Source organism: Cyprinodon tularosa, unplaced genomic scaffold (genome assembly GCF_016077235.1).
Source record: "Cyprinodon tularosa strain WSP-4 unplaced genomic scaffold, ASM1607723v1 ctg119, whole genome shotgun sequence".
NCBI lineage: Eukaryota > Metazoa > Chordata > Actinopteri > Cyprinodontiformes > Cyprinodontidae > Cyprinodon > Cyprinodon tularosa.
In genome coordinates this window covers 1,041,503-1,069,452 of record NW_024037992.1, presented here as the reverse complement: position 1 = coordinate 1,069,452, position 27,950 = coordinate 1,041,503, and the positions used below count along the sequence as shown (strand labels likewise).

At 46.3% G+C, this 27,950-nt stretch overlaps 1 protein-coding gene across 9 annotated transcripts in view; it reads left to right on the top strand.

Annotated features, from left to right (window-relative positions):
- The window catches only part of dab1a (DAB adaptor protein 1a), a 198,099-nt gene extending 179,109 nt beyond the window's left edge, over positions 1–18,990 (top strand). For 5 of the 9 annotated variants that reach the window (XM_038268832.1, XM_038268842.1, XM_038268786.1 and 2 more), the window contains 5 exons: positions 5,020–5,426; positions 7,551–7,746; positions 7,818–7,972; positions 9,056–9,152; positions 17,514–18,990. In XM_038268832.1, coding sequence (XP_038124760.1) covers positions 5,020–5,426; positions 7,551–7,746; positions 7,818–7,972; positions 9,056–9,136 — 839 coding nt within the window. In that variant the 3' untranslated portion in view covers positions 9,137–9,152; positions 17,514–18,990. The remainder of the gene's footprint in view (positions 1–5,019; positions 5,427–7,550; positions 7,747–7,817; positions 7,973–9,055; positions 9,153–17,513) is intronic. The other 4 variants (XM_038268801.1, XM_038268850.1, XM_038268825.1 and 1 more) reach the window with 3 other exon arrangements.
- Positions 18,991–27,950: the final 8,960 nt, after the last annotated feature.

Here is a 27,950-nt window from a genome sequence, read left to right as displayed (position 1 = left end):
GAGGCTGAGGCAGCTGTGTTGGTCAGAGCAAAGCAGCAACCGAAGATGTGAAGACTAAAGTAAAGATTTGTTACTTTACAACCACAACCTTCAGTGTGTTTTGTTTTAAGTTGATGTTAAGTTGATAGTGAAACAACACTAAGTGGAAGGAGAAGGATCCACATTTTTTACTGATGAGATTCTGAAAGCATTACAGCCCCTTTACTTTTATATCCCTAAACACACGCCTGGACAAAATGCTCGGTACCCCTCATTTAATGAAAACTCAAAACTAAATGGTCACAAAAATAACTTTAATCTGACAAAAGTCAATGAAAATAAAAGAAAATTCTGTCAAGATGAACAAATTAGCATCAAAAATTTCAACCACGCTTCAGCAGAATAATTCAGAACAAAATAAACCAATGAAACAGGCCTGGTGGCATGGTTTGTACCACACTCAACATGGACAAGAGGAAGGGACTGAGATTAGAAATAAAACTATACCGTTAACTTAGAACCCAGATTTACTGGCAGAGATTATGGACATACTGGACTCTGATTCTGTTAAACCCTTTGAACAAATTAAAGCCAATTTCAGTAATAGGGATTTCTATATATACCTACGGATCCGTCATTTTGTGAGTTTTCTCTTGAGGAAAGGAAAACTACGCACAAAATTGTCAGAGTTAGAGAATATTGTTGTCATGAGCAAATCTCCTAAAGGACTCATTTCTGAGATTTATAGTTTATCGTTGGGCTCTGACTCCTCAAATGCTATGAAGCTGGTCTGGGAGCGTGACCTAGGGTTGATGTTTGATCTAGCAGATTGGGAAGAAATCTGTAATGGGGTCTTCCCGAACTGTACCTCAATTTCTATACATGAGCAGAACCTTAAATTCTTTTACCGAACTTTTTATACACCTGTTTGCCTTTGGAGGATGTTCCCTGATGTTTCAGATCTTTGTCATAAATGCAAAACACATAAGAGGACATTTATTCATTTATTCTGGTCTTGCAATTGTATTCAAACTTTTTGGAAAGCGGTTCATGTTATGATACAAGAGATGATTGGCAAACAGTTCTCACTCCCTCCTTCTGCCTTTTTAATCACGCTTCAGACACTCTACTTAATGCAGATACTAAACGTTTGCTTTTAATTCTCTTATTTCTGGCCAAGAAAAGTATTTTACTGAGATGGTCAGCACCTCAGGCCCTTACAGTTGATTAGAGGTGAGTATTGGCATGAGTGTTGCGATTCGATACATGTCGCGATACTTGGGTCACGATACAATATTATCACGATATTGCAGTATCACTATATATTGCCATATTTTCCCCAGCTATCAAAATCAAATGATGAGATAAAACAGCAAGTGCTGTATATTTTCATCAGAAAATATTGATTAGGTATTATTATCCATGTTGTTTGGGTTTTCTTCCACTGTGATGCCTCAAATACAGATTTGGTGCTGCACGCACAGTTAAAGGGCTCCACAGCGCTTTCTGCCAGAGTGGTGGTGCAGAGGTAGCCCATTTTCCCATCAATGTTTTATGTAACCATTTTTTTTTTTATCGATACTAAGAAGTGAAAGATCGATATTATATTGGGCAGCCGAATATCACGATATATCGAAAAAATGATTATTTCCCACACCCCTACAGTTGATATGTGGATATCACAGATTTCAGCTATTATCACAGTTGAAAAACTGACCCATGATCTTCATCAAAAAATCTGACGAATTCCGGAGGATCTGGAACGCACTGCAATTTTTTTTACAGAGAATGTGATTTTTATTTTTTTCTTTATTTACGTGTTTATTTGAACAGGGACAGTACACATTAATAAACATTTCTGTAAATGAGCCAGTGTTAGCTAAATAGCTAATTTTCAACTGTAGTCCCTGGGCAAGGTTTAAAATGCCAACATAATAAAACAACAACATTAAAAATTAGTGCAAACAATAAAATACATAGTTTTTTGTTGTTGTTGTTGCTTGTTTTTTAATCATTTCCCTTCTTGTTTCTACATTCAGTATATTATTCATGTGGCTGTCCAACGGCTTTAACTATGGTGAACCATGACTGGGATTGTCTGTTTGTATTTTGTGTGTGTAGGCTCTATGTAGGTTTTTTTTATTTATTTATATATATATATATGTGGACACTGCAATGCTCCTTGTTGTTTTGGGGTGGGCTGTTTTTGTTAATTTTTGTTTATGTTTACATAAAGTTGTGAAAATCAATCAAATTAAAAAAAGGAATAAAATTATAGACAAGCATTTTTAAGGTACAGGCTTTAAAAACCATTTCAAAACAGCTCAATGTTCGATATCTAGAAATGTAAGATCCGTAATGTAGCCAACCTCTTTGGATGTGCCTGCAGAGGAAAATTTATGACAAACCAAAGAGATGAATAATACTGATAAAAGAGCCCAGAAAATGAGGATAAAGGTGAACTTCAAGCTGAAGGAACATCAGCGATCACAATCAGTCAAAGTTTGACCCAAAGTGAACTAAATTCTCCAAAGACTCCACGGAGGAGTTCAATGTTGGAGTGGGCCAAAATACCAGCTGAGACGAGCAGAAGTCTCATCAGCAGATTGTCAAGTTGAGTGGAGGTTTGAAGGACCGAAATGCAGAGAAGGACTCTGAGGTGGTTTCCTTAAAGGTTAAGAATCCAGAAATAAAAATCCAAATTACAGAAAAACTCAAATTCACAAGCCATCAGGGAAAACACACAAGGAGCCACACGATGACGGGGAACCAGTAAAGAGTGGGTGAACGGAAGGAGTATATATGGGAGACAGAAACAATGGGAGGGACCAGTTGGCAGACGACTAACAGGTGTGGACTGAAGAATCTAGATGGGAGCTGGAAGAAGGATAATGACACAAGAGGGCAAAATAACTAGAATAACACATAAAATGGAAATAAAACCAATGAAAACTCAAAGAGAAAATGTAAATAGACCCAAAACCATGAGACAGATACAGGAATCGTTTGATTTCTGTGATTTCTTCAAAAGGTTTTGCAGCAAAATGTCCAGGCCTTTATTAGTTTAAATCATCCTGTCACTTTCATTTCATTTGTTTATTTTCATAGAATTTTAGCATATTACAGCAAGTTATTTCTGTGACCATTGTGGGTTTTTCTACCAACGTTTTCGTGTGTAAAATGAATTATCATCAAGCGTTGTCCTTAACACACTATCCTCACTGTAAAGCAGGGTAGTGGCAGCATCATGCAGTGAAAATAGAGCTTTAATCAGAAAGGGAGCCTTTTGGAGACGGTCTAAGACTCCAGCGGAAGTTTACAACCACCACCAATAACTATTTCACTAGATTACCAAGACTTTAAACATATTTCTTTAGTAAAATGATTGTTTTTTCAAGCTCAAAGAATTTTTTTAACTCATTTTGGAATGACCCTGTAATAAGATCTGATCGAGAATCTGTGGCAGAGCTTGAAAAAGCATGAGAGTCACTCTCCAGGATTAGGGCCACTGAAAAAAAAACTACTTTTAAATGTTGTTTCGAAATAATCTGGGAAAAGAGTCAGAATTCAGACCTTTTTCTCAGAATTCAGACCTTAATCTCAGAAAAAAGTCCGAATTTTGAGATTAAAGTTAGAATTCAGTAACCTGACTCCACCAGATGGATTTGCTCCCCATATCCATCTGGAAATCCTGCGAAAATCCTGGTTAGCTGATTGGCCTATGTTGGTGATAGACGGGCCAAATAAACCAATCAGATCAACCAAGCATATGACGTACTATCAGCCAGGCTACTCTTGCCGAAACCAGTCGGGAGAAGAGCAAAAACATCTTTTCCTCTGAGAAAAGCCTCCAGAGCAGTGTTTTGCTCTTCTTTCAGTGAAGAAATACTCTGTAATTCCCATAAAACTTGCTCGATAGCCACGCTAACGCTAGTTTCATCGGCTGAAGCCGCCATGTTCTTTAGACTGAACTGTCGCGCTTCTCGTTGCGTCACACCTCAACCCGCCTCAAAGCCAACGCTGATTGGACGTTCGTTTGGTGAACGGCTCCAAATTTTCTTCAACGGAGAGTCTCCAGACTGATTAGCGAGTGAAACCTTGAAAGCTCGCGAGATCAGGATGGTCTCACCAGGCTAAGAATTCAGGCCTGTTTTACAGACTATCTCTCTTGTTTTAATCACCTTCTTCTCTTCCATTAATGAAATAGCATCATCGGGGACCCCTCAGGGATGGAAAAATTTCACTAATTCTATCATTTTCCACCAATGTGCTCATGTTCCTCCCAAACAACTCAGATCTTTGTCAGTGAAGCTGAGAACTCCACATCTCTGCCTTCATGGTGCTTATCTAGATTAACCAACAATTCTGAGAAAAAAGTCCGAATTCTGAGATTAAAGTCAGAATTCTGATTAAACTGAAATAAAATTAAAAAATCAGTTAACTTTTTTTATTTTTCCAGTGGCCCTAATCCTCTTCCATACTATCCACTCTGATTGAGCGTCAGCTTTTAAAAAAGGACTTAAAATAAAACTCAGTAGAAGTTGAAGGGCTATAAATTCCTTTGAAAGGGCTTATACCTCAGAGCCTTCCTGAGCCTCTTTATTTACCCCTCTCCTGGCCTTTGGTCATCACTCTGTGCATGTGTCAGAGCGGCCCAGGGTAAATGTCAACCTCCTCTCCGGTAGTTAACCACCAGAGAGCAGAAGCTGTGAACTAGCCAGTGTGTAATAAGAAGTACCTTTTGCTGATGAGTTTGAGTGATTTTAATGAGGCTGCGTTGTGCTCTGCCTTTTCATAATGACTCTGCCTCATTCTGGAGGTAATTATTATAGTTCACCATGACCATTAAGAGGCTCCGCATTAGCTGCAGGCAGAAGTAGGGCAGCACTCTCTGGTGATGCATGTCTTATTATCTTTGTGGGTTTGTGTGTAGAGGAGAAGCACCGTATGTGGGTCCTCCAATCATTTCCTTCTCTTATTTTCTTTTAATGTGGGAAAAATTAAAGCATTCTTTCTAATTTGACCAATCTCTGCTTCTAGGTTATGTGACGATGGGAGCAGTTCCTCCAGGTCACTGGTCCCAGCAGGCGTTCGCTGCCCAGACGCCGCTAGCCTTCGGGGTCCAGTCTCCTCTGGGGCCGGTAGCTCAGGTCCTACCGGGTGGACAGCCTCTGATCTGGGGCCAAGCCAACATCTTCCCTGCAACCCAGCAGCAGTGGGCCGCCATGGCAGCTGGAGCCTTCTCCCCCACAGCCTACCTCCCAGCCCAACCTGTGGGCACTCTGCCTGCTGCCATGTTCCAGACCCTCACCCCTGTCACCACCGTGACTCCAGCCAGCGAGGGCCATTCAGGGGGGGGTGCCAGCGCTTCTACTCCGTCCCCGTCGGCTTCATCCAGTCCGCAGCATAGAGAAGTGGCAAAGAAGATGGGAAAGGAGATGTTTAAGGTGGGGAACAGATCAATAAAGCATCTTTGATTACAGTACAGCTCCACACAGCGCTCACAAAGGGGATGAATGTTATTGATTTGGGGATTTTATGGTGTTTTAAAGGTGGATTTAGTTTTAATACTAATAGAATTGAGGTGCAATAGGATGAAAGATGAAAGGTTGAAAATCAATCAAACAATTCTAATGTTTGCATCCAAAGATTTGAATTCAATTCAAATCTATTCAGTTTATTTCTATAGCGCCAATTCACATCATGTCATCTCAGGTCACTTTCCAGTTCACCAGATCATCCAGTCAGATTGAATCAAGTTTTCTATCTAAGGAAAACCAGCTGATTGCATCGACTCATTGACTCTTCAGCAATCCCTCACACTAAGCATGCTTGTAGCGACAGTGGAGAGGAAAAACTCCCTTTGAACAGGAAGAAACCTCCAGCAGAACCAGGCTCAGTGTGAGCGGCCATCTGCTGAGGCCGACTTAATTCCTGTAAAGTGAGGTTTTTTTTTTGCATCATTAAAAGTGGATAGTTAATATAACATTGGTAATCTATAATAGATTAAAATTGTGACCTGAAAGACATTTTTAAGAATTTACTGCTTTAAAATGTAAAGGATATTTAACCTTTCAAAACCCACCGGGTCGCCGGCGACCCATTTTAAAAAGTTTACAAATAATAACTCAGAATGCATGAAAATTCCACCAGTAAAATGTTTACCAGTACAGACATGTTAGACATCGTTGGAAAGCTTAGATTCTCCACAATTCAACCACCTAGTTCATTTTATGGACACAGCGAGCACCAAAGCACAATTAACACAATTATAGCAGCATGTGGAAATGTAGCCTGACAAAGCAGCCACAACAAGCAAACATGTCTTTATTACTGCTGTTCAAAAAAGACCTATTATTTTCGAGAATAATAAAAAAATTCAACTTTGAGCCATGTTTGAACTGATGCAGCTTGGGTGTTCTACTCACCCAATTTTCATGTATAAATTCAGAAACTAGAGGGTCTTAGCTTTCAAATAACGTATCACACATGTCATTTGGGCTTACAGTTCTTCAGTTATTTGCTTTAGGCGAATTTTCCAGAAATGAGGTGGATGTTAAGGTGTTCTAAGGTCTAAATCCCAAAGTTTTCCGTTTCTGGCTCAAAAACATTCACAACCAAACTATACAAACATTTCTATTAAAATCAATTAAACATGGGTGTTCTATTAACAATGATGATACAAGCAGCAACAATGAGCAATGCATTTTTTCTATTTCTAAATTATGCTTTTATCTCTTACATAAATCGATACTCTTCACAATGATGATTTTTACTCTACTTGTACATTGCTGTAAAAAATCCTTAAAAACCCACAATTATTGATCTATGACCTTAACTTTAGGGGTCAGCCATCTAAATGCTACATTTCTCTGCTTCCATCCTTCCTTTGATTCTCTCTGCTTTTTTTCCCTTCCTTCTATTTTCTATTTTATTATTATTCTCTTATGTCCTTATTTCTTTTTTACTTGTTTTTGCATTTGTTATTCTATTAACACCCCTTTGATTCTTCTTTCCTAATCCCTACTCCCTGTTTAGATTTAAAGTCATATCTCTATAGAAATAACTTCTAGCATTTGTTTTGCATTTTCCTTCATAATTTAAAATACACCTTAAATGGACTGATAACATTTGGCTGTTCTCACCCCAAACTACGAGTTTATTCCTGTTGCTTTAATGTTACATAAAGAAAAAAACTGGTTGACAAGGCATTATAAAGATGACGTGATTTTTGTCGAAACGACGACTACATTTGGTTGAAAAGTAGTACTATTCAGATTGTTGAAAAGATATTGAAAACTGAAAACTTTACACCTTTGTTTAAACGTCTATGATTGGACTAAAGGGGGACAAAATCAGATGGACCGAACATAACCTGATGGGAATAATTTTTGGACTAACTCAAGACTCAGAGGACCGATCAGATTTAGCCGAAAAACCAACATCTAAACCCCAGCTTAACTTAACTTTTACTGCATCAAAGCTGATATGGGATCAGTCCCATTCACACATTTTAACTATCTTAAAAAATGTTTATTTTTCCTCTGACCGGATGTTTCCTGTTCCTTCAGGATTTCCAGCTGGCGAAGCCTCCAGCCATGCCTTCTAAGAAGGGCGACCAGCCCAGTTTAGCAGGAACCACAGAGGCGTTCAGCTCCTATTTCAGCCGGGTGGGCACCGCCCAGGACACGGATGACTGTGACGACTTTGACATTTCCCAAATGAATCTGACGCCGGTCACGTCCACAACGCCGTCCACCAACTCTCGTGAGTGCTCTGCTCCTTTCTGTCGCCCAACTGCCTGCCGCCAAGTAAAAGCCGTGAATCTTTCTCTGCAGCTCCCACACCGGCACCAAGGCAGAGCTCACCGTCCAAGTCCTCAGCTTCTCATGTCAGTGACCCCACGACGGATGCCACAGACCCCCCTACAGACGACTCGTTCGGTGAGGCGGAGGGCAGTCCCAGTCGCAGCGGAGAGGAGGATGCCGTAAGTGTGTGTACACCTTTAAGAAGCACCTTCTGATGCTTCTATAACCTACACGCTGTGTTAATGTGCATTGATAAATAGCCTTTGCTGCAGCGTTGGCGGGCCAGGTAATCACTCCGGCTGATTAGGGGGCCGACGACGCTGTGTCGCCTCATAACCGCGTGTTTGTGTCAGTGCGTGCAAAAATGCACATCAAACGTGGTTCACCGGGTGGATATAAGCTAGGGGGGGGAGTGTGTGTGTGCATGCATGTGTGTGCATGGTCAACGCAGCGTTAAATTAGCTGGTGGGATTGTCAAAGACATCATTAAGCTGTTATTAATATCAGGCAGGTAGCATCCATACATCACCACTTCTAAACAGACAGGTTCATCTCTGTTGGGACGCTGGAGGCGGCAGAGCGCCCCGCTTCTCCTCCTGGGGCGATTGATAGTTCCCGTTTTGCTCTAATCAAAGTTAAAAAGTCGAAGAAACTTAAAAAAAAATGGGATTTGAATCTCTGACCTTCCAAGGATTTTCTGCATCTCTCTACTCTTATTTCCAGACATGAAACATTACTTTTATGCCTCCAGTGAAGCTATTATTGAAAAAAAAAAAGACTTCCACACTGTTGAAAATGTCAGCAGGCCTAAATAACACACATAAGCCTTTTCACGACCCCAACCCGAAAACAGGAGAGGGGAAAAAGAAAAGCCTGAGGAATATGTGCGGGCGGCAGCGCTGAGCGAGTTCAGTGAAAAGGTTACGGAGGGGAGGGCCGACGGCGCCAATGGAGAGAAGCGGCGCGTCGCTCTGCGGGGCGAGGTGTAAAAAGCACCGGATCAATAAAGTAACTCCATAGAGGCTTTTATAAACGAGTGTGTGAATGAGTCCTGTGTTTGTCTGCCTTTCAAATGTTTCTGAGAAATTGGACAACTTGTATTAATTCTCCTTCTAAAAGCTTTATCTTTGCTTCCAATCTGCTCTGTTCTTATAACTTTTAACAACTCTTCAGTCCCTCAGATTTATTCCTCTTTCTCTGCTCTTTGCTTCTCTTACTCCCCCCCCCCCCTCCACTCCCCTCCTTCCATCCCTTCTTGCTGTCTTTAGGCGTGTGGCTCTGGGTCACCCTGTCCCAGTGAGACAGCAGAGCCTAGCCCAGAACAGGCCGGTCCAGAGGCTGGGAGCTAGATAGCAGCAGGGCAGGGTAGGTATGAATCCCCCCCCCACAACCTTCACTCTCACCACCCCTCCCTCAGTCCCTCTGCATGTATCTCTTCTCCCTTTTGCCTTTCAATCCTCCAACATGCATCTTTTTACTGCTATGTGGAATCAGTGGATCCTTCTGTCCTTTCTTCTCCTTTGTGAGCTTCTGCAAAACATGTGTTGGAGTCTGAGTGCTGAGTCATGTCTGATTGTTACGGTAGCCCCTTAGTGCAAACTGCAACTACAAATCTAAAAGCGCAACTACATTAAGGAAAACGCATTTACATGAACCTACCGGAAAAGGTAGGTACCAGTGGGAAACATGAGACATCGCTGATTGGACGACGGCGCCGTTTGACCCTTGAACCGGAAGTTGCGTCGTCTGAACAGTCCAGCTTCTTTTAAGTGTGTCTTCAGTGTACGCAAACTAACTGAAATTTCGTGATTAGTCTTGAGCATATCCAGTATCACCTCGTACGTATGTCCTGATTCAAAATATTCCTGGATAACGGCAGCTATGTTTGGGGCGCCGATAATATCCATGTTTTCAAAAGCCACAGTAGGCAGAATCACTTCCGGTTCAAGGGTCAAACGGCGCCGTCGTCCAATCAGCGATGTCTCATGTTTCCCACTGGTACCTACCTTTTCCGGTAGGTTAATGTAATTGTGTTTTCCTTAATGTAGTTGCGCTTTTAGATTTGTAGTTGCAGTTTGCACTTCAGGGCCACCGTAGATTGTACATCAATGACACTGTGGGTTTTCTTTTAATTTTTGCTGCTCTTTCTATTTTATTTTAGTTTAATCGTGGTGCACTGTACCTCACAAACAGAACTATTAAACTTTTTTTTTGCATTTTGTATCATTATAACTTCAGGCTATTTTGTGGCCATTTATGCTAACTTTTTGTAATTTGTTATTTCTACCAATTTAGTTTTTGTCTTTTGGTATATAAATATATATTAAAGTTAATTTAGAACCAGGATGTGTTATTTATTTTTTACATTTGTTTGGAGTAAGTTCTTAATCGTTAGACCCTCCCATTAATTTGAGTGATTAAGAGCACCCCAGGTGTTGGAGGATGGTTTGCTAAATGTCTAATGTGGACAGGAGGTTTTTGAAAAATGATTTTTTTTTACCACTTTTTTGGGAGCTTAAAACATTAACTTTCATTTCTACTAAGTTCCAAGACATTTGAAGTAATTTTTTTATATATATTTTTTATTTTTGCTTTTACAAGTCAAGCTCGAAGTGCGTACTAAAACCAAACGACCTGTTACCACCCATGGCCTTCATTGGAAATGTTGGTATTTTATTTTTGTTGGAACAGTGACAGCCTATTTTAATGGGGTTTCTTATCATGTGCAACACACAGAGAGTATTGCATCATTCTGAAGTAAAACATCCAGTATTTGTCTTCAGTCCCTTTTATGTTAAATACCAGGAGCTGGTAAAAAAAAAAAGAATATTTCAACTAAGTTGTAGATGAGTTTATAGCAGCCTTACGTTAAAAAAAAACAATATGAAAACCTTTAACCGTCTCTCTGAGTTCTGTGTCATTTATTATTATAAATTTAATTATTCTGTATTTTCATATTAATTTCTAACGAGCTATTATAATTTGGGGTGCACCAATTGATTAGTTTCCTTCATTTTGGGAGATTTATGATCGACTGATCTCTGCTCTACCTGCAAAGCTCTGAAAATCCCCCACTTTCATGCTCTTCACTTGAGAGCAGAGTTTCTATTGTTTCACAGGTGCGTACGTATGAAGAAGGCTTTTCAGAGGTTCGTATGCTTTTCAGTAAGATAAGATGGAAATATTGAAAGTGACCTTTGATCTTATAATAATTCACTAGCCTCGTGAGACCATCCTGATCTCGCGAGCTTTCAAGGTTTCACTCGCAGATCAGTCTGGAGACTCTCCGTTGAAGAAAATTTGGAGCCGTTCACCAAACGAACGTCCAATCAGCGTTGGCTTTGAGGCGGGTTGAGGTGTGACGCAACGAGAAGCGCGACAGTTCAGTCTAAAGAACATGGCGGCTTCAGCCGATGAAACTAGCGTTAGCGTGGCTATCGAGCAAGTTTTATGGGAATTACAGAGTATTTCTTCACTGAAAGAAGAGCAAAACACTGCTCTGGAGGCTTTTCTCAGAGGAAAAGATGTTTTTGCTCTTCTCCCGACTGGTTTCGGCAAGAGTTTGATCTATCAATTGGCTCCTCTTCGTCGTCGCTCTGTTAGTACGTCATATGCTTGGTTGATCTGATTGGTTTATTTGGCCCGTCTATCACCAACATAGGCCAATCAGCTAACCAGTATTTTCGCCCCTTCCCAAAATTACTTCAGCAGAAGGTTTCCAGATGGATATGTGGAGCAAATCCATCTGGCGGAGTCAGGTTAATAATTTACAGTGTGGGTTATAAAAAAGAAAATCTTTATCGGTCAAAATCAGAATTGGCGTGTCTGAGTTTTTAAAGATGGGGAAGATTTGGTCGGCTAGAAACCTGCAATCAGTGCACCCCTAATAATAACCAAAGATTGATTCTTGTCTATCTTTGTCTAATGTTTTTTCCACTGTCCTTACAGCCACCTTTAACTGTTGCGTCATTCATTTGCTCTTAAAAGTTAATAAAAAGCACTAGTAGCAATGTATTGCATAACTAAACAATCATTTAATTCATTTAACAGCTAAAAAAAGTGTGTTTGATCGCAGTAATACATTTAAAAAAGAACTGATTCTCAACCTTGAGAATCTGAGTCAAAAAGATTCTTCCCATTTAAATTAACCAGTCATGTTAGGGTTGTTAAGCTTCCCCAACTTTAACCTATAAAAAATGAAACAAAGACAGGGTAAGATTTTTCCTGAAATGCTTTGCAAAGAGGAGCACAGAGTTTAACTGTCAATCTCTGCATCTCCGCTTGGCTCAACACTTGCCAGGCTTTTTATTGAGCAGCCAACACATTACAACAGCAGGCGTTAGTTCCGATTGAAGTTCCGAAATGAAAAACAGGAAAACATTCTTGCAAAACATTTGTCTTATGGCCTTCATACACTATTTCCAATGATGAGAGTAACATATAGAACATATAAATGATTAAAAGCAATATAAAAGATATAAATGAATAAACTGATCAAAACAACAGAAATCATAATAACTCCAACACCTCCATCCCTGATTACAAACCTGTGAAGACTGCAATCACTTTTTAGAGACGCTCCCCCTCCAGTATGGAAGAGTTTCTGCTATGTTGCTTTAGTCGTATAAGCTTTATTAGTGTGACGGTCCTAAACAACCTACACTCACCGGCCACTTTATTAGGTACACCTGTCCAACTGCTCGTTAACACTTAATTTCTAAGCAGCCAATCACATGGCGGCAACTCAGTGCATTTAGGCATGTAGACATGGTCAAGACAATCTCCTGCAGTTCAAACCGAGCATCAGTATGGGGAAGAAAGGTGATTTGAGTGACTTTGAACGTGGCATGATTGTTGGTGCCAGAAGGGCTGGTCTGAGTAATTCAGAAACTGCTGATCTACTGGGATTTTCACGCACAACCATCTCTAGGGTTTACAGAGAATGGTCCGAAAAAGAAAAAACATCCAGTGAGCGGCAGTTCTGTGGGCGGAAATGCCTTGTTGATGCCAGAGGTCAGAGGAGAATGGCCAGACTGGTTCGAGCTGATAGAAGGGCAACAGTGACTCAAATAACCACCCGTTACAACCAAGGTGGGCAGAAGAGCATCTCTGAACGCACAGTACGTCGAACTTTGAGGCAGATGGGCTACAGCAGCAGAAGACCACACCGGGTGCCACTCCTTTCAGCTAAGAACAGGAAACTGAGGCTACAATTTGCACAAGCTCATGGAAATTGGACAATAGAAGATTGGAAAAACGTTGCCTGGTCTGATGAGTCTCGATTTCTGCTGCGACATTCGGATGGTAGGGTCAGAATTTGGCGTCTACAACATGAAAGCATGGATCCATCCTGCCTTGTATCAACGGTTCAGGCTGGTGGTGGTGGTGTCATGGTGTGGGGAATATTTTCTTGGCACTCTTTGGGCCCCTTGGTACCAATTGAGCATCGTTGCAACACCACAGCCTACCTGAGTATTGTTGCTGACCATGTCCATCCCTTTATGACCACAATGTACCCAACTTCTGATGGCTACTTTCAGCAGGATAATGCGCCATGTCATAAAGCTGGAAGCATCTCAGACTGGTTTCTTGAACATGACAATGAGTTCACTGTACTCAAATGGCCTCCACAGTCACCAGATCTCAATCCATCTTTGGGATGTGGTGGAACGGGAGATTCGCATCATGGATGTGCAGCCGACAAATCTGCGGCAACTGTGTGATGCCATCATGTCAATATGGACCAAACTCCCTGAGGAATGCTTCCAGCACCTTGTTGAATCTATGCCACCAAGAATTGAGGCAGTTCTGAAGGCAAAAGGGGGTCCAACCCGTTACTAGCATGGGGTACCTAATAAAGTGGCCGGCGAGTGTATATTCAATTTAGCTAAAACTAAGAGGTCAAAAAGACTTGCAGAAAAAGGCTTTCTGCATTGTACTGCATTAGGAGTGCAGTAAACAAATACCTTTCTGTTTTTATTGATTTTCTTTATCATTTTCATTCTACAGTAAATTATATTGTACTTTGTGTTGATCTGGTACAGAAAATATATTGTAAGGCAACAAAAAGTGATAAACTTAAAGAGTCTTATTTAAGATTTGGTACAAGTTGTGCAGTGAGTCTTTTGCCGAATCTTTGCTCTCATTGTGTCCCGTCTTCACTCCCGGGTCCGTAAATAGCTCACATGTCCCTGAGAAAGAGCGCGTGGCAGCTAATCAGAAACCGTGCACTTCGATGAGCAGCTCGTCTGCTGGGATTTGGGCACGTTATGTTAATCTTAGATTCTTAGCTTGGTAAAAGCGTGATCTATGCTGACATTCTATGAATTATATATGTAATCTAACAGGTCAGAAGCTCATCGCTGCAGAATGACGTAACTAATAAAGATTAGCCAAAATAATCTTACCAAAATGTACGGGAACATGTGGAGGTGCAGTTTGCTTATTGAATAAGGGAGAAGGAGACCCACACACACTCCAAAGAGGAGAGCCATTTTGATCTCTGCCTCCCCAGCCGCCGTCCTCACCCACACCATTCTCAACAGTGGCTCCTTAATGATAGCTGCTGGCGCTCACACTGGGAAAAATCCAATGGTTTTGTTTTCATCAGCTAATACTTGGGTGCCAAGATTAATGACTAGCCCTATATAATTGGCATTAATTCAAGCAGAAGAAGCCCTGAAGTGCCTTTTGATTCCAGAGGAGGAGGACGAGGAGGAGGAGGGCTGGCTGAGAAGCTTGTCTCCCCCTCCTTTGGCCCCCGTTCTGCTACCCAGAGGCTCTGCAGGCTGCAGGGCAGCAGGTGGATGTGGAGTTGTGAGGCTGAATCTGGCTGAAACTTGATTCTTATGGCCAGGAGCGCCCTTCTCCTGCAGTAGGTGGACTGCTCTGGTCCAGCGGCGTCGCCCCCATATGGTGTTTACTTGCTCAATCACATCGACTTCAGACATCTTCCCTAAAACACACCTGTCTTAATAGGCTCAGCTATTCCCTAGGCAGGCACACCTGTGATTGATACCTCCACCACCTGCGCTGCTATTGCTGCCAAAAGCTGCGTCCACAGACATGTGTAGTTGGAGCGTAGCTGTTTTTTTCTTCATCAGGTCATCTCATCATGTCCAGTGAACGCTCTCTAGTCCCCGCCGTGAAATGGCCAGCTTCCACGGTTCACTGATAAGATTTCACAGAGCCCAGCCCACACACACCTAGCTAGATCAGACACCTTGGCCACACAAGCACATCACTCATACCCCAACACCCCCCCCCCAGCTCTCTGTCTTGGCTGGGGATGAAGTGGCCTCGTCTGGCAGGACTGGTTAGATGTGAGGCGACGCCGCAGGGCGGTGGCTGTGGTGCATTGGCTGAGCGTGAAGTGTTGCTGTCGCTGCTGGTCTCAGCCTCGCTGTCACTTCTCCGGGGGCTGCAGGCAGCTACTTTCTGCTGACTGCTTGGCCTTGGCTGCTGCTACATTTACAGCCCAAGCTCTCAGCTAAGGCCGACGTCCCAGACTCACAACTGTCTGCTGTGTGGCGGCGGTAACTCGACATTTTACAAGCTCAGATTTCTTCACTTTCCTATTAATATATATAATATAATACATAATACTATTTTTATGTTTTGCAAATATCTATTGTCTCTATTAACATTTTATTTTGAAAGACAACCCTCTTCCCACTCAACAGAGGATTTTAATTTTATTTTGAGATACCTTCTAGGAATAGTTTATGGATCAATTAAAACTGTTATCTCAGAAGTGACTTTATTTCTTTTAAATTGGTCTTGATCGATGTTTCTTTCATCTTTTAAGGTCGTTTAACGTGTTTTTTTGGGGGGGGGTGGGGCATTGGCAACTTCTCTAACCTGTTTAATTCAACCCCTGTTCTGGATTTGATCAAATCTGATTCATACGTTAAAAAAGACGCAGGAAAAAAACTGAAAGCAGGTGTTTGAGGAAAGGAGCCGAAACTTTCCACGCTCAGCATTCGAATATTCTTTGATAGTTTGTAGATTAATGTGTAAACATTGATTCACCAAAGCCAACGGAAATCCTGCGCATTAATACTTATAGATCTTTGAATTTAGCTTTTATATTTATATATATTTTTAAATATTTCTTATTTATTAATATATTTTCTTCCCAAAGTTTTCTAACTTTGAACTTTTAGAAATGTCTCCATCCTGCAAACTTTATTGTGTCTTTTTTATGTGACCAACAACGACACATTTTAACATAAGCTTGAAGGGAATTGCATATATCATTTTCCACATTTTTAAAGTCTGATATGTTTGGTAAGCTGTTTTAGTCTGATACCCCTCGATAAAGTTAAGTGAAAGGTTTTACCTTTAGACCTCATTAGTGGATCGACCCAAAGCCACAGGGCAGCATTGAGTGCATTATTTAAAAAAGTCACAATCATGGTAACTTTGGAGGAGCTGCAGAGATCCACAGCTCTGGTGTGACAAGAGAGGACAACAATAAGTCATGTACTTTAATAATATGGCCTTTGTGGAGGAGAAAGTATAAGAAAATCATTTTTGTTAGACAACACAAACACATTTGAAGGTGGTTTATGGATGAGGAACCCAGTCAGATCAGATCAGTTTACTTTCTTTTTTCCCTCCATGTGTAATGCTGCGAGTGCTAACAGAAATACACACCAGCCTGAACACACCCCCACTACAGTGAACCATGGTGCTGGCAGCATTATGCTGTGGGGAAGCTTTTCATTCATAGTTCATAAAAAAAAAATGTGATGACAACACTGATCCTTCTGCAACTTTAAAGAGAAGTTTTTAGAGCCAAAAAAAGATAATAAAATAGTTCTGATCAATATAAAAGTAAAATAATGCATCTTATCAAGCATGTAATCAAGTTATATGAATTTAGAAGAGAAGATAGTATAAAAATGCAATGATCTTGATAGATAACACCCTGGAGAAATGCTGTTTGGATGTTCATCCCAATTTTTTGTTGTTGTTTTCATTTTCTCTACTTCCAAATCCTGCAGGTTGCGTTACATTTTTGCTTTTGTAGCCGAACAGATTGTTTTATTGAAGCATGCGTATCGTTTTTTTTTTATAAGTTTCTACTGCCTCTCAGTTTGACTCCAACCTCTAAATCCTCCTTCCTCTCCTCTCTGAGACGGACAGCTCCAGTTTAATAGTCCAGCTTCAGAAGAGGCTGCCAGTACGGTGAACTGAATGACTGGCTGTAATTATGCGTGCGGTAATAACCGCCCCGTTGTGAGCAGCGTGCAGCAGGGTTCGGTGCTCTGGCTGCAGGATGTTCCATCCTGTGATGTGGTCTTCTGGCTAGATTAGAGACAAATTCAGACATGATGACTCAGAACCGGTGTTTTAAGGCACTGGTTTATACCTCTGATTCATTCTGGTCCTGGAGGGAACCTGAGGTAGGATGGAACATGCATGTCTGAGCACAATGACACACAGAAACAATAACTCACACACATAAAAAATAAAAAACTTCAGTGAGTGATGAAAAAAAACAGATTTTGGAGTTATAGGTGATGTGCTACTGCCCTCTGGTGGTGGTTTTAGGTGTAGCATGAGAAAAACCCCAGCAGCTCCAGCTTGCACCTGTCACGGCTTGTGCATTTATGATGTTTGCAGTGGAAATAAGCAGTTTTGCATTCAGAGGGAGTGCAGAGGCCAGGCGCTAGATGCACAAAGAAAAAGGTGGCTGATTTTGTTCTCTCTCTTTAACAGAAGGGGAAGGATCCTCTCTACGCCCAGATAAACAAGGGGAAGAAATAAAGAGATACCCAGGAAGACAGACCTGACCAGCACTGAGCGAACAGGAGGAGAACCCTTTACCTCTGAGCGAGCGAGCGAGCGTGCGTGCGTGTGTGTTTTGGAGTGAGCGTGCATGTCTGGCACATCCCTGCCTGGCCAAGTCCTTCATCTTCTCTTCCTGCTAACAACCTCCCAGGAGGAGCTTCAACACTCCCACCGTCCTCCTCCTCCACCTCTCTGCAGTCTTTCCTCCTCCTAAGAGGAGAGAGAGCCCTCTCAGTCATCCTCCACAGGCAGGAGGGACATCCATCACCCAGACAGGTCCAGCTCTTCTCTGCTCCCCTCCCTCCAGCGATTCACACCCAGCCTTACGGACATGAGCCACTCCTCTCCCTCCCTCCCTCCTTCCTCCCTCCCTCCTTCCCTCGCTCCCACACCCTTTCCTCTGCCTGTCGTGTCTGGCCAGAGACTCTGCTGCCTGGATGAGACTGAGTCAAGCAGTGCCTCCCCGTTTGTGAAACACACGCACACACACATGCACGTGTGGTTTTTAACGGAGAGAACCTGCATACGCATAGCGAGGCAATCCCTCGGGAGGTGCCCAGACTCTTTCAGGGATAGCCCGTTACTGGGGATCACTGCTTCTGATTGGTTGATGATTGATTAGGGTGTTTTCTGCCCCTTGCTTGTGAGTGTCTGCTGGATCACTATGCAGAATCAGACTCTCTGGGAGCTACTCACACTCCATGCATCCTTTGCACACAGCAGTGAGCCTACATGCAAACACACACACACACACAGCCATGCCACACCTTGTGTAACATTCGCACACGCAGTAATTTGCCAAACGCCTCTGCTCGCTGACAGACCGGCGCAGAGGTCAGACAACCAGACCATTGGTGGAGGAATGGACCCTGGGAGGGAAGAGTTGCAAGTTTAAACAGATCCTGTGATTGAACTCTTCATTCTCTTTAGCTTTTTGTACAATAATGATGTAAAAGAAAAAAGAGAGATCAACCTGAAAAATTGAATTTTTATTTTCTAAGTCAATCAAGCCGCTGGGGTCAGCTCTATAGGAGATATAGAGTCAACATGGCTTTAAGGCATCCGATCCTTGATTTGCCAAACTCATTTTGTAAATAATGAGAACAACAACAACCATTTTGTCCACCGGACGTCTGCGCCATAAAATAGGAAGGCTTCAGTTATGCAAACTCTTGATGTTTGACCCAAGCAATACCAACACACAGTGCCTTGCAGAGGTATTCATACACTTTTCAAAATTTGGTCACTTTGTAACCACAAATATAATGTCTTCTGTTTTAATGATAAAGAAAACAACACAAAGTAACACAAAGATGTGAACCAGAAGGAAAAGCTAAGATTCTCTCTAGTTTTGCTCCCAGTAGAAATCTGAAAGCTCTGGTATTTATTAACGTTTAGCCCATTTCACTTAAAGAAACGAAAAACAAATTCCTGGTAAATATGGTCCCAAAAAAGTATTTAGCTGTATTCAATCCAATACCATGAATGAACCATTCTAACCAGTTCCCTTCAGACATCACCTGATTAGGAACTAAAGTCCTGGGAAGAAGGTTTTATGAATTATTTCTGATTCTGTTCAGTTTATTTCTATAGCTCCAATTCACATCATGTCATCTCAGGTCACTTTCCAGTTCAACCAGATCAACCAGTCAGATTGATTCAAAGTTTTCTATCCAAGGAAAACCAGCTGATTGCATCGACTCATTGACTCTTCAGCAATCCCTCACACTAAGCATGCTTGTAGCGACAGTGGAGAGGAAAAACTCTCTGTGAACAGGAAGAAACCTCCAGCAGAACCAGGCTCAGTGTGAGCGGCCATCTGCTGAGGCCCACTGGGGTTCAAGGAGACAGAAGCAGACATAGAAAAAGAAGCATAGATACAAAAGGCAACTGTCAACCAGCTCCACAGGCGGCCCCGTCCAGGAAACACACAGCCAGGCAGACGAGCTCCGAGCCAGCTCCCATGTCAGAGGATGAAGAGAGCACATCCAGTTAGTCACAGTCAGAGAAACAGGACTACACTGGAAGACAGGCCAAGCTCCAACATCTAGAAACAAAGGTGTTGATGGCAGCAGCACAGCTGATATTTCTCTCCAGGATGGAGTCACAGCCAAACAGGAACAGACCAGATGAAGCTACTATGAGAAAAAGCAGAGAGAGCAGAACGTTAGAGATTGAACTAACAGATTCTGCAGAGTGGGAGAATAGAGATAGAATGAAGCAGAATGATGAAAAAGGGGTCCCTATGTCCTCCAGCAGTCTAAGCCTATAGCAGCAGAACTATAGAGATAGCTCAGGATAACCTGAGCCACTCTAACTAGAAGCTTTATCAAAAAGGAAAGTTTTAAGCCTAGCCTTAAAAGTAGACAGGGTGTCTGCCTCACGGACTAAAACTGATAGTTGACTTTAAAGCCCTTAACTCTTGATTCCTGTAAAAAATATATCCCATTTAAATTCAGTCCTGTGAAAGGATGTTGGACAAAGTGTTGGATACATTTGTTAGCCACCCTTACTGTAATACCCTTAAAGTAATGTCCTGTTAGCATAATGCTCCACTGAAAAGAACCATTTGAGGGCTTAATGTAACTCCATAACGAGCTAATTAAGAAGGAACAAAAATGTTCCTTCTCTTCCACATTCATACATTATTTTGTATTTATTTATCACAAAACTTCGCCGCCAATATCCTTTGAGATTTGAGGTTACAATATGACAAAATGTGAGAACATTCTGTGTTGTGAATATTTTTGCAAAGCACTGCATGTTTTTTATTTTTCTCCCTCAAAGTTTTGTTTGCAGCTTCAGCTCTGCACTGCATCGTCTTTTTGTTCAGCTTATACGCGTCACTCGGAGTAAGTTCAGCTTCTAAACCGTGCAGCACGCCCCTCTTCCTCTTCTGTGGTCCCGTCGCTGCAGATTCCTTTTATGCCCGGAGCATATTAGTTCCTACAGTTTGTCCACCAGACGCGTGGCACAGCCCTGTGCCTTTCAACCACTAAACACTCGGCATTGTGTTTGAAGCAGCTGCAGCCGCACCACCTGACTGTCACTGTGTCTCCAGCCCTTCATCCATCACCTGTTGGACAGGTGCTTAATCCCCTCTGCAACATCCCCTGCTACAGCTTCATTAACTGTGACGCCAATATATCCCTATTTTATGGCCAGGGTCCCCATGCAGCTCCAAATCTCTTTTGGACGAGGATAATAATTAACCTACAAATGTTGAAACTACTAGAAGGTGAGCGAAGAAGCGGAATAAAAAGGGAACCGTTGCTGTTTAGTACATAACATTTCTAGACCTATTTTAACTTTACCTCAGCTAACACTTTCTTAATGTAAATTGAAGCATTATTTTTATCTTTATTGAATATGACATTCTACGTCGGGTTTTTAGATGATTTACTTTGGGTTCTATCTTGATTTACATATTTCACCATGTATTATTACCTGTTACAAATAAACACTCCCCAAATGATCTGCAGGTCTGTTTATTGCTTCTGATTTTTTTGTGTTTTAGTAACAGAGAATGAGCCTAATGGGCTGTTTGTGGAAGAGGTGAATCGACCCGGAGCGTCTTTAGTTACTCTGAAGACGGTGACGTTCATGTTGTCATTTAACAGTGTTTTAATGGGCTGTCACAATCAAAGATGCGCCAAAAGATTTTTAAGATGCACTGAAAAAAATCTAAATCTAGATAAGTTATTTTTTCTTAAGATAAGGGCACTTGTTCTTGAATTAAGGAGGTAAAAGAGACATTCTGCCAATGGAACAAGACAAATTACACTTAAAATAAGAAAACACTATTGCATTGTCTTATTTTAAGTGCATATTATCTAATTATCTTATTTTAAGAGTAAAATTACTCATTCCATTGGCAAACTTTCTCATTTACCTACTCAAATTATGGGTGAATACAATAAATTAAGGACATTTTTACTAATTTCTAGATCGTTTTTGCAGTGTGCAACCTCAAACCCAGAATAAAAGGAGGAACTCCGCCCGTCCTTGGGGAATTTCCTGGTTTGTTTCGTGCTATTGTCAGGTTGCAGGGTCTATTTAGTTTGTTGTATTTTTTATTTTTTACTTTCCTCAAACGCCCTATTATCCAATGCATTCTGGGTAAAATGTGATGCTAAACGTCTCCCTAAACTATTCTAACTAAAGTCTTCTGTTCTCCTTATTTACATGTAGACTCATCCAGAGCTGTCAAGTACATTACTTTGTTCAATTTTGGCTATATATACTTTACTGGAGTAATTATTTTTTAGATAATTTTTTACTTCTACTACGTACATTTTTTTTTAGCAATTATCTCTACTTTCTAGTCCTTAAAAATTTTTTGTTTTGTTTCATTTAAACTAATTTTCTTTATGGCCTGTTGGTATTTAAACAAAGTTAAAACCATCCATCACGCTTATCCCAAGCAGGGTGGTGAGGGGTGCTGGTGTCTATCTGCAGCTGTGTACGGATGAGAGGCGGGGTCCACCCTGGACAGAGAGGAGGGGTCCACCCTGGACAGAGAGGCGGGGTCCATCCTGGACAGAGAGGAGGCGTCCACCCTGGACAGAGAGGCGGGGTCCATCCTGGACAGAGAGGAGGGGTCCACCCTGGACAGAGAGGCGGGGTCCATCCTGGACAGAGAGGAGGGGTCCACCCTGGACAGAGAGGAGGGGTCCACCCTGGACAGAGAGGAGGGGTCCATCCTGGACAGAGAGGAGGGGTCCATCCTGGACAGAGAGGAGGGGTCCACCCTGGACAGAGAGGAGGGGTCCATCCTGGACAGAGAGGAGGGGTCCACCCTGGACAGAGAGGAGGGGTCCATCCTGGACAGAGAGGAGGGGTCCACCCTGGACAGAGAGGAGGGGTCCATCCTGGACAGAGAGGAGGGGTCCATCCTGGACAGAGAGGAGGGGTCCACCCTGGACAGAGAGGAGGGGTCCATCCTGGACAGAGAGGAGGGGTCCACCCTGGACAGAGAGGAGGGGTCCATCCTGGACAGAGAGGCGGGGTCCATCCTGGACAGAGAGGAGGGGTCCACCCTGGACAGAGAGGAGGGGTCCACCCTGGACAGAGAGGAGGGGTCCACCCTGGACAGAGAGGAGGGGTCCATCCTGGACAGAGAGGAGGGGTCCACCCTGGACAGAGAGGCGGGGTCCATCCTGGACAGAGAGGAGGGGTCCACCCTGGACAGAGAGGCGGGGTCCACCCTGGACAGAGAGGAGGCGTCCACCCTGGACAGAGAGGAGGGGTCCACCCTGAACAGAGAGGAGGGGTCCACCCTGGACAGAGAGGAGGGGTCCATCCTGGACAGAGAGGAGGGGTCCACCCTGGACAGAGAGGCGGGGTCCACCCTGGACAGAGAGGAGGGGTCCATCCTGGACAGAGAGGAGGGGTCCACCCTGGACAGAGAGGAGGCGTCCACCCTGGACAGAGAGGAGGGGTCCATCCTGGACAGAGAGGAGGGGTCCACCCTGGACAGAGAGGAGGGGTCCATCCTGGACAGAGAGGAGGGGTCCATCCTGGACAGAGAGGCGGGGTCCACCCTGGACAGAGAGGAGGGGTCCATCCTGGACAGAGAGGAGGCGTCCACCCTGGACAGAGAGGAGGGGTCCATCCTGGACAGAGAGGAGGGGTCCACCCTGGACAGAGAGGAGGGGTCCACCCTGGACAGAGAGGAGGGGTCCACCCTGGACAGAGAGGAGGGGTCCATCCTGGACAGAGAGGCGGGGTCCACCCTGGACAGAGAGGAGGGGTCCACCCTGGACAGAGAGGAGGGGTCCATCCTGGACAGAGAGGAGGGGTCCACCCTGGACAGAGAGGAGGGGTCCATCCTGGACAGAGAGGAGGGGTCCACCCTGGACAGAGAGGAGGGGTCCATCCTGGACAGAGAGGAGGGGTCCACCCTGGACAGAGAGGCGGGGTCCATCCTGAACAGAGAGGAGGGGTCCACCCTGGACAGAGAGGAGGGGTCCATCCTGGACAGAGAGGAGGGGTCCACCCTGGACAGAGAGGAGGGGTCCACCCTGGACAGAGAGGAGGGGTCCATCCTGGACAGAGAGGAGGCGTCCACCCTGGACAGAGAGGAGGGGTCCACCCTGGACAGAGAGGAGGGGTCCACCCTGGACAGAGAGGAGGGGTCCACCCTGGACAGAGAGGCGGGGTCCATCCTGGACAGAGAGGAGGGGTCCATCCTGGACAGAGAGGAGGGGTCCACCCTGGACAGAGAGGAGGGGTCCATCCTGGACAGAGAGGAGGGGTCCATCCTGGACAGAGAGGCGGGGTCCACCCTGGACAGAGAGGAGGGGTCCATCCTGGACAGAGAGGAGGGGTCCATCCTGGACAGAGAGGAGGGGTCCACCCTGGACAGAGAGGAGGGGTCCATCCTGGACAGAGAGGAGGGGTCCACCCTGGACAGAGAGGAGGGGTCCACCCTGGACAGAGAGGAGGGGTCCATCCTGGACAGAGAGGAGGCGTCCACCCTGGACAGAGAGGCGGGGTCCACCCTGGACAGAGAGGAGGGGTCCATCCTGGACAGAGAGGAGGGGTCCACCCTGGACAGAGAGGAGGCGTCCACCCTGGACAGAGAGGAGGGGTCCATCCTGGACAGAGAGGAGGGGTCCATCCTGGACAGAGAGGAGGGGTCCATCCTGGACAGAGAGGAGGGGTCCATCCTGGACAGAGAGGAGGGGTCCACCCTGGACAGAGAGGAGGGGTCCATCCTGGACAGAGAGGAGGGGTCCATCCTGGACAGAGAGGAGGGGTCCATCCTGGACAGAGAGGAGGGGTCCATCCTGGACAGAGAGGAGGGGTCCACCCTGGACAGAGAGGAGGGGTCCATCCTGGACAGAGAGGAGGGGTCCATCCTGGACAGAGAGGAGGCGTCCACCCTGGACAGAGAGGAGGGGTCCACCCTGGACAGAGAGGAGGGGTCCACCCTGGACAGAGAGGAGGGGTCCACCCTGGACAGAGAGGCGGGGTCCATCCTGGACAGAGAGGAGGGGTCCATCCTGGACAGAGAGGAGGGGTCCACCCTGGACAGAGAGGAGGGGTCCATCCTGGACAGAGAGGAGGGGTCCATCCTGGACAGAGAGGCGGGGTCCACCCTGGACAGAGAGGAGGGGTCCATCCTGGACAGAGAGGAGGGGTCCATCCTGGACAGAGAGGAGGGGTCCACCCTGGACAGAGAGGAGGGGTCCATCCTGGACAGAGAGGAGGGGTCCACCCTGGACAGAGAGGAGGGGTCCACCCTGGACAGAGAGGAGGGGTCCATCCTGGACAGAGAGGAGGCGTCCACCCTGGACAGAGAGGCGGGGTCCACCCTGGACAGAGAGGAGGGGTCCATCCTGGACAGAGAGGAGGGGTCCACCCTGGACAGAGAGGAGGCGTCCACCCTGGACAGAGAGGAGGGGTCCATCCTGGACAGAGAGGAGGGGTCCATCCTGGACAGAGAGGAGGGGTCCATCCTGGACAGAGAGGCGGGGTCCACCCTGGACAGAGAGGAGGGGTCCATCCTGGACAGAGAGGAGGCGTCCACCCTGGACAGAGAGGAGGGGTCCATCCTGGACAGAGAGGAGGGGTCCACCCTGGACAGAGAGGAGGGGTCCACCCTGGACAGAGAGGAGGGGTCCACCCTGGACAGAGAGGAGGGGTCCATCCTGGACAGAGAGGCGGGGTCCACCCTGGACAGAGAGGAGGGGTCCACCCTGGACAGAGAGGAGGGGTCCATCCTGGACAGAGAGGAGGGGTCCACCCTGGACAGAGAGGAGGGGTCCATCCTGGACAGAGAGGAGGGGTCCACCCTGGACAGAGAGGAGGGGTCCATCCTGGACAGAGAGGAGGGGTCCACCCTGGACAGAGAGGCGGGGTCCATCCTGAACAGAGAGGAGGGGTCCACCCTGGACAGAGAGGAGGGGTCCATCCTGGACAGAGAGGAGGGGTCCACCCTGGACAGAGAGGAGGGGTCCACCCTGGACAGAGAGGAGGGGTCCACCCTGGACAGAGAGGAGGCGTCCACCCTGGACAGAGAGGAGGGGTCCACCCTGGACAGAGAGGAGGGGTCCACCCTGGACAGAGAGGAGGGGTCCACCCTGGACAGAGAGGAGGGGTCCATCCTGGACAGAGAGGAGGGGTCCATCCTGGACAGAGAGGAGGGGTCCACCCTGGACAGAGAGGAGGGGTCCACCCTGGACAGAGAGGAGGGGTCCACCCTGGACAGAGAGGAGGGGTCCATCCTGGACAGAGAGGCGGGGTCCACCCTGGACAGAGAGGAGGGGTCCACCCTGGACAGAGAGGAGGGGTCCATCCTGGACAGAGAGGAGGGGTCCACCCTGGACAGAGAGGAGGGGTCCATCCTGGACAGAGAGGAGGGGTCCACCCTGGACAGAGAGGAGGGGTCCACCCTGGACAGAGAGGAGGGGTCCACCCTGGACAGAGAGGAGGGGTCCACCCTGGACAGAGAGGAGGGGTCCACCCTGGACAGAGAGGAGGCGTCCACCCTGGACAGAGAGGAGGGGTCCATCCTGGACAGAGAGGAGGCGTCCACCCTGGACAGAGAGGCGGGGTCCATCCTGGACAGAGAGGAGGCGTCCACCCTGGACAGAGAGGAGGGGTCCACCCTGGACAGAGAGGAGGGGTCCACCCTGGACAGAGAGGAGGGGTCCACCCTGGACAGAGAGGAGGGGTCCATCCTGGACAGAGAGGAGGGGTCCACCCTGGACAGAGAGGAGGGGTCCATCCTGGACAGAGAGGAGGCGTCCACCCTGGACAGAGAGGAGGGGTCCATCCTGGACAGAGAGGCGGGGTCCATCCTGGACAGAGAGGAGGGGTCAATCCTGGACAGAGAGGAGGGGTCCATCCTGGACAGAGAGGAGGGGTCCATCCTGGACAGAGAGGAGGCGTCCACCCTGGACAGAGAGGCGGGGTCCATCCTGGACAGAGAGGAGGGGTCCATCCTGGACAGAGAGGAGGGGTCCACCCTGGACAGAGAGGAGGGGTCCATCCTGGACAGAGAGGAGGGGTCCACCCTGGACAGAGAGGAGGGGTCCATCCTGGACAGAGAGGAGGCGTCCACCCTGGACAGAGAGGAGGGGTCCACCCTGGACAGAGAGGAGGGGTCCATCCTGGACAGAGAGGAGGGGTCCACCCTGGACAGAGAGGAGGGGTCCACCCTGGACAGAGAGGAGGGGTCCACCCTGGACAGAGAGGCGGGGTCCATCCTGGACAGAGAGGAGGGGTCCACCCTGGACAGAGAGGAGGGGTCCACCCTGGACAGAGAGGAGGGGTCCACCCTGGACAGAGAGGAGGGGTCCACCCTGGACAGAGAGGAGGCGTCCACCCTGGACAGAGAGGAGGGGTCCATCCTGGACAGAGAGGAGGGGTCCATCCTGGACAGAGAGGAGGCGTCCACCCTGGACAGAGAGGAGGGGTCCACCCTGGACAGAGAGGAGGCGTCCACCCTGGACAGAGAGGAGGGGTCCATCCTGGACAGAGAGGAGGGGTCCACCCTGGACAGAGAGGAGGGGTCCACCCTGGACAGAGAGGAGGCGTCCACCCTGGACAGAGAGGAGGGGTCCATCCTGGACAGAGAGGAGGGGTCCACCCTGGACAGAGAGGAGGGGTCCATCCTGGACAGAGAGGAGGGGTCCACCCTGGACAGAGAGGAGGCGTCCACCCTGGACAGAGAGGAGGGGTCCACCCTGGACAGAGAGGCGGGGTCCATCCTGGACAGAGAGGAGGGGTCCACCCTGGACAGAGAGGAGGGGTCCACCCTGGACAGAGAGGAGGGGTCCATCCTGGACAGAGAGGAGGGGTCCACCCTGGACAGAGAGGAGGGGTCCATCCTGGACAGAGAGGAGGCGTCCACCCTGGACAGAGAGGAGGGGTCCATCCTGGACAGAGAGGCGGGGTCCATCCTGGACAGAGAGGAGGGGTCAATCCTGGACAGAGAGGAGGGGTCCATCCTGGACAGAGAGGAGGGGTCCATCCTGGACAGAGAGGAGGCGTCCACCCTGGACAGAGAGGCGGGGTCCATCCTGGACAGAGAGGAGGGGTCCACCCTGAACAGAGAGGAGGGGTCCATCCTGGACAGAGAGGAGGGGTCCACCCTGGACAGAGAGGCGGGGTCCATCCTGGACAGAGAGGAGGGTTCCATCCTGGACAGGTCTCCAGTCCATTGCAGGGCAACACAGAGACAAACAGGACAAACAACCATCCACACTAACCTCTAAGAAGAATTTAGAGAAACCAATTAACCTAACAGTGTTTTTGGACTGTGAGAGGAAGCTGGAGTACCCGGAGAGAACCCACGCAGGCTCAGGGAGAACATGCAAACTCCATGCAGAAAGACCCTGGGCCGGGAATTGAACC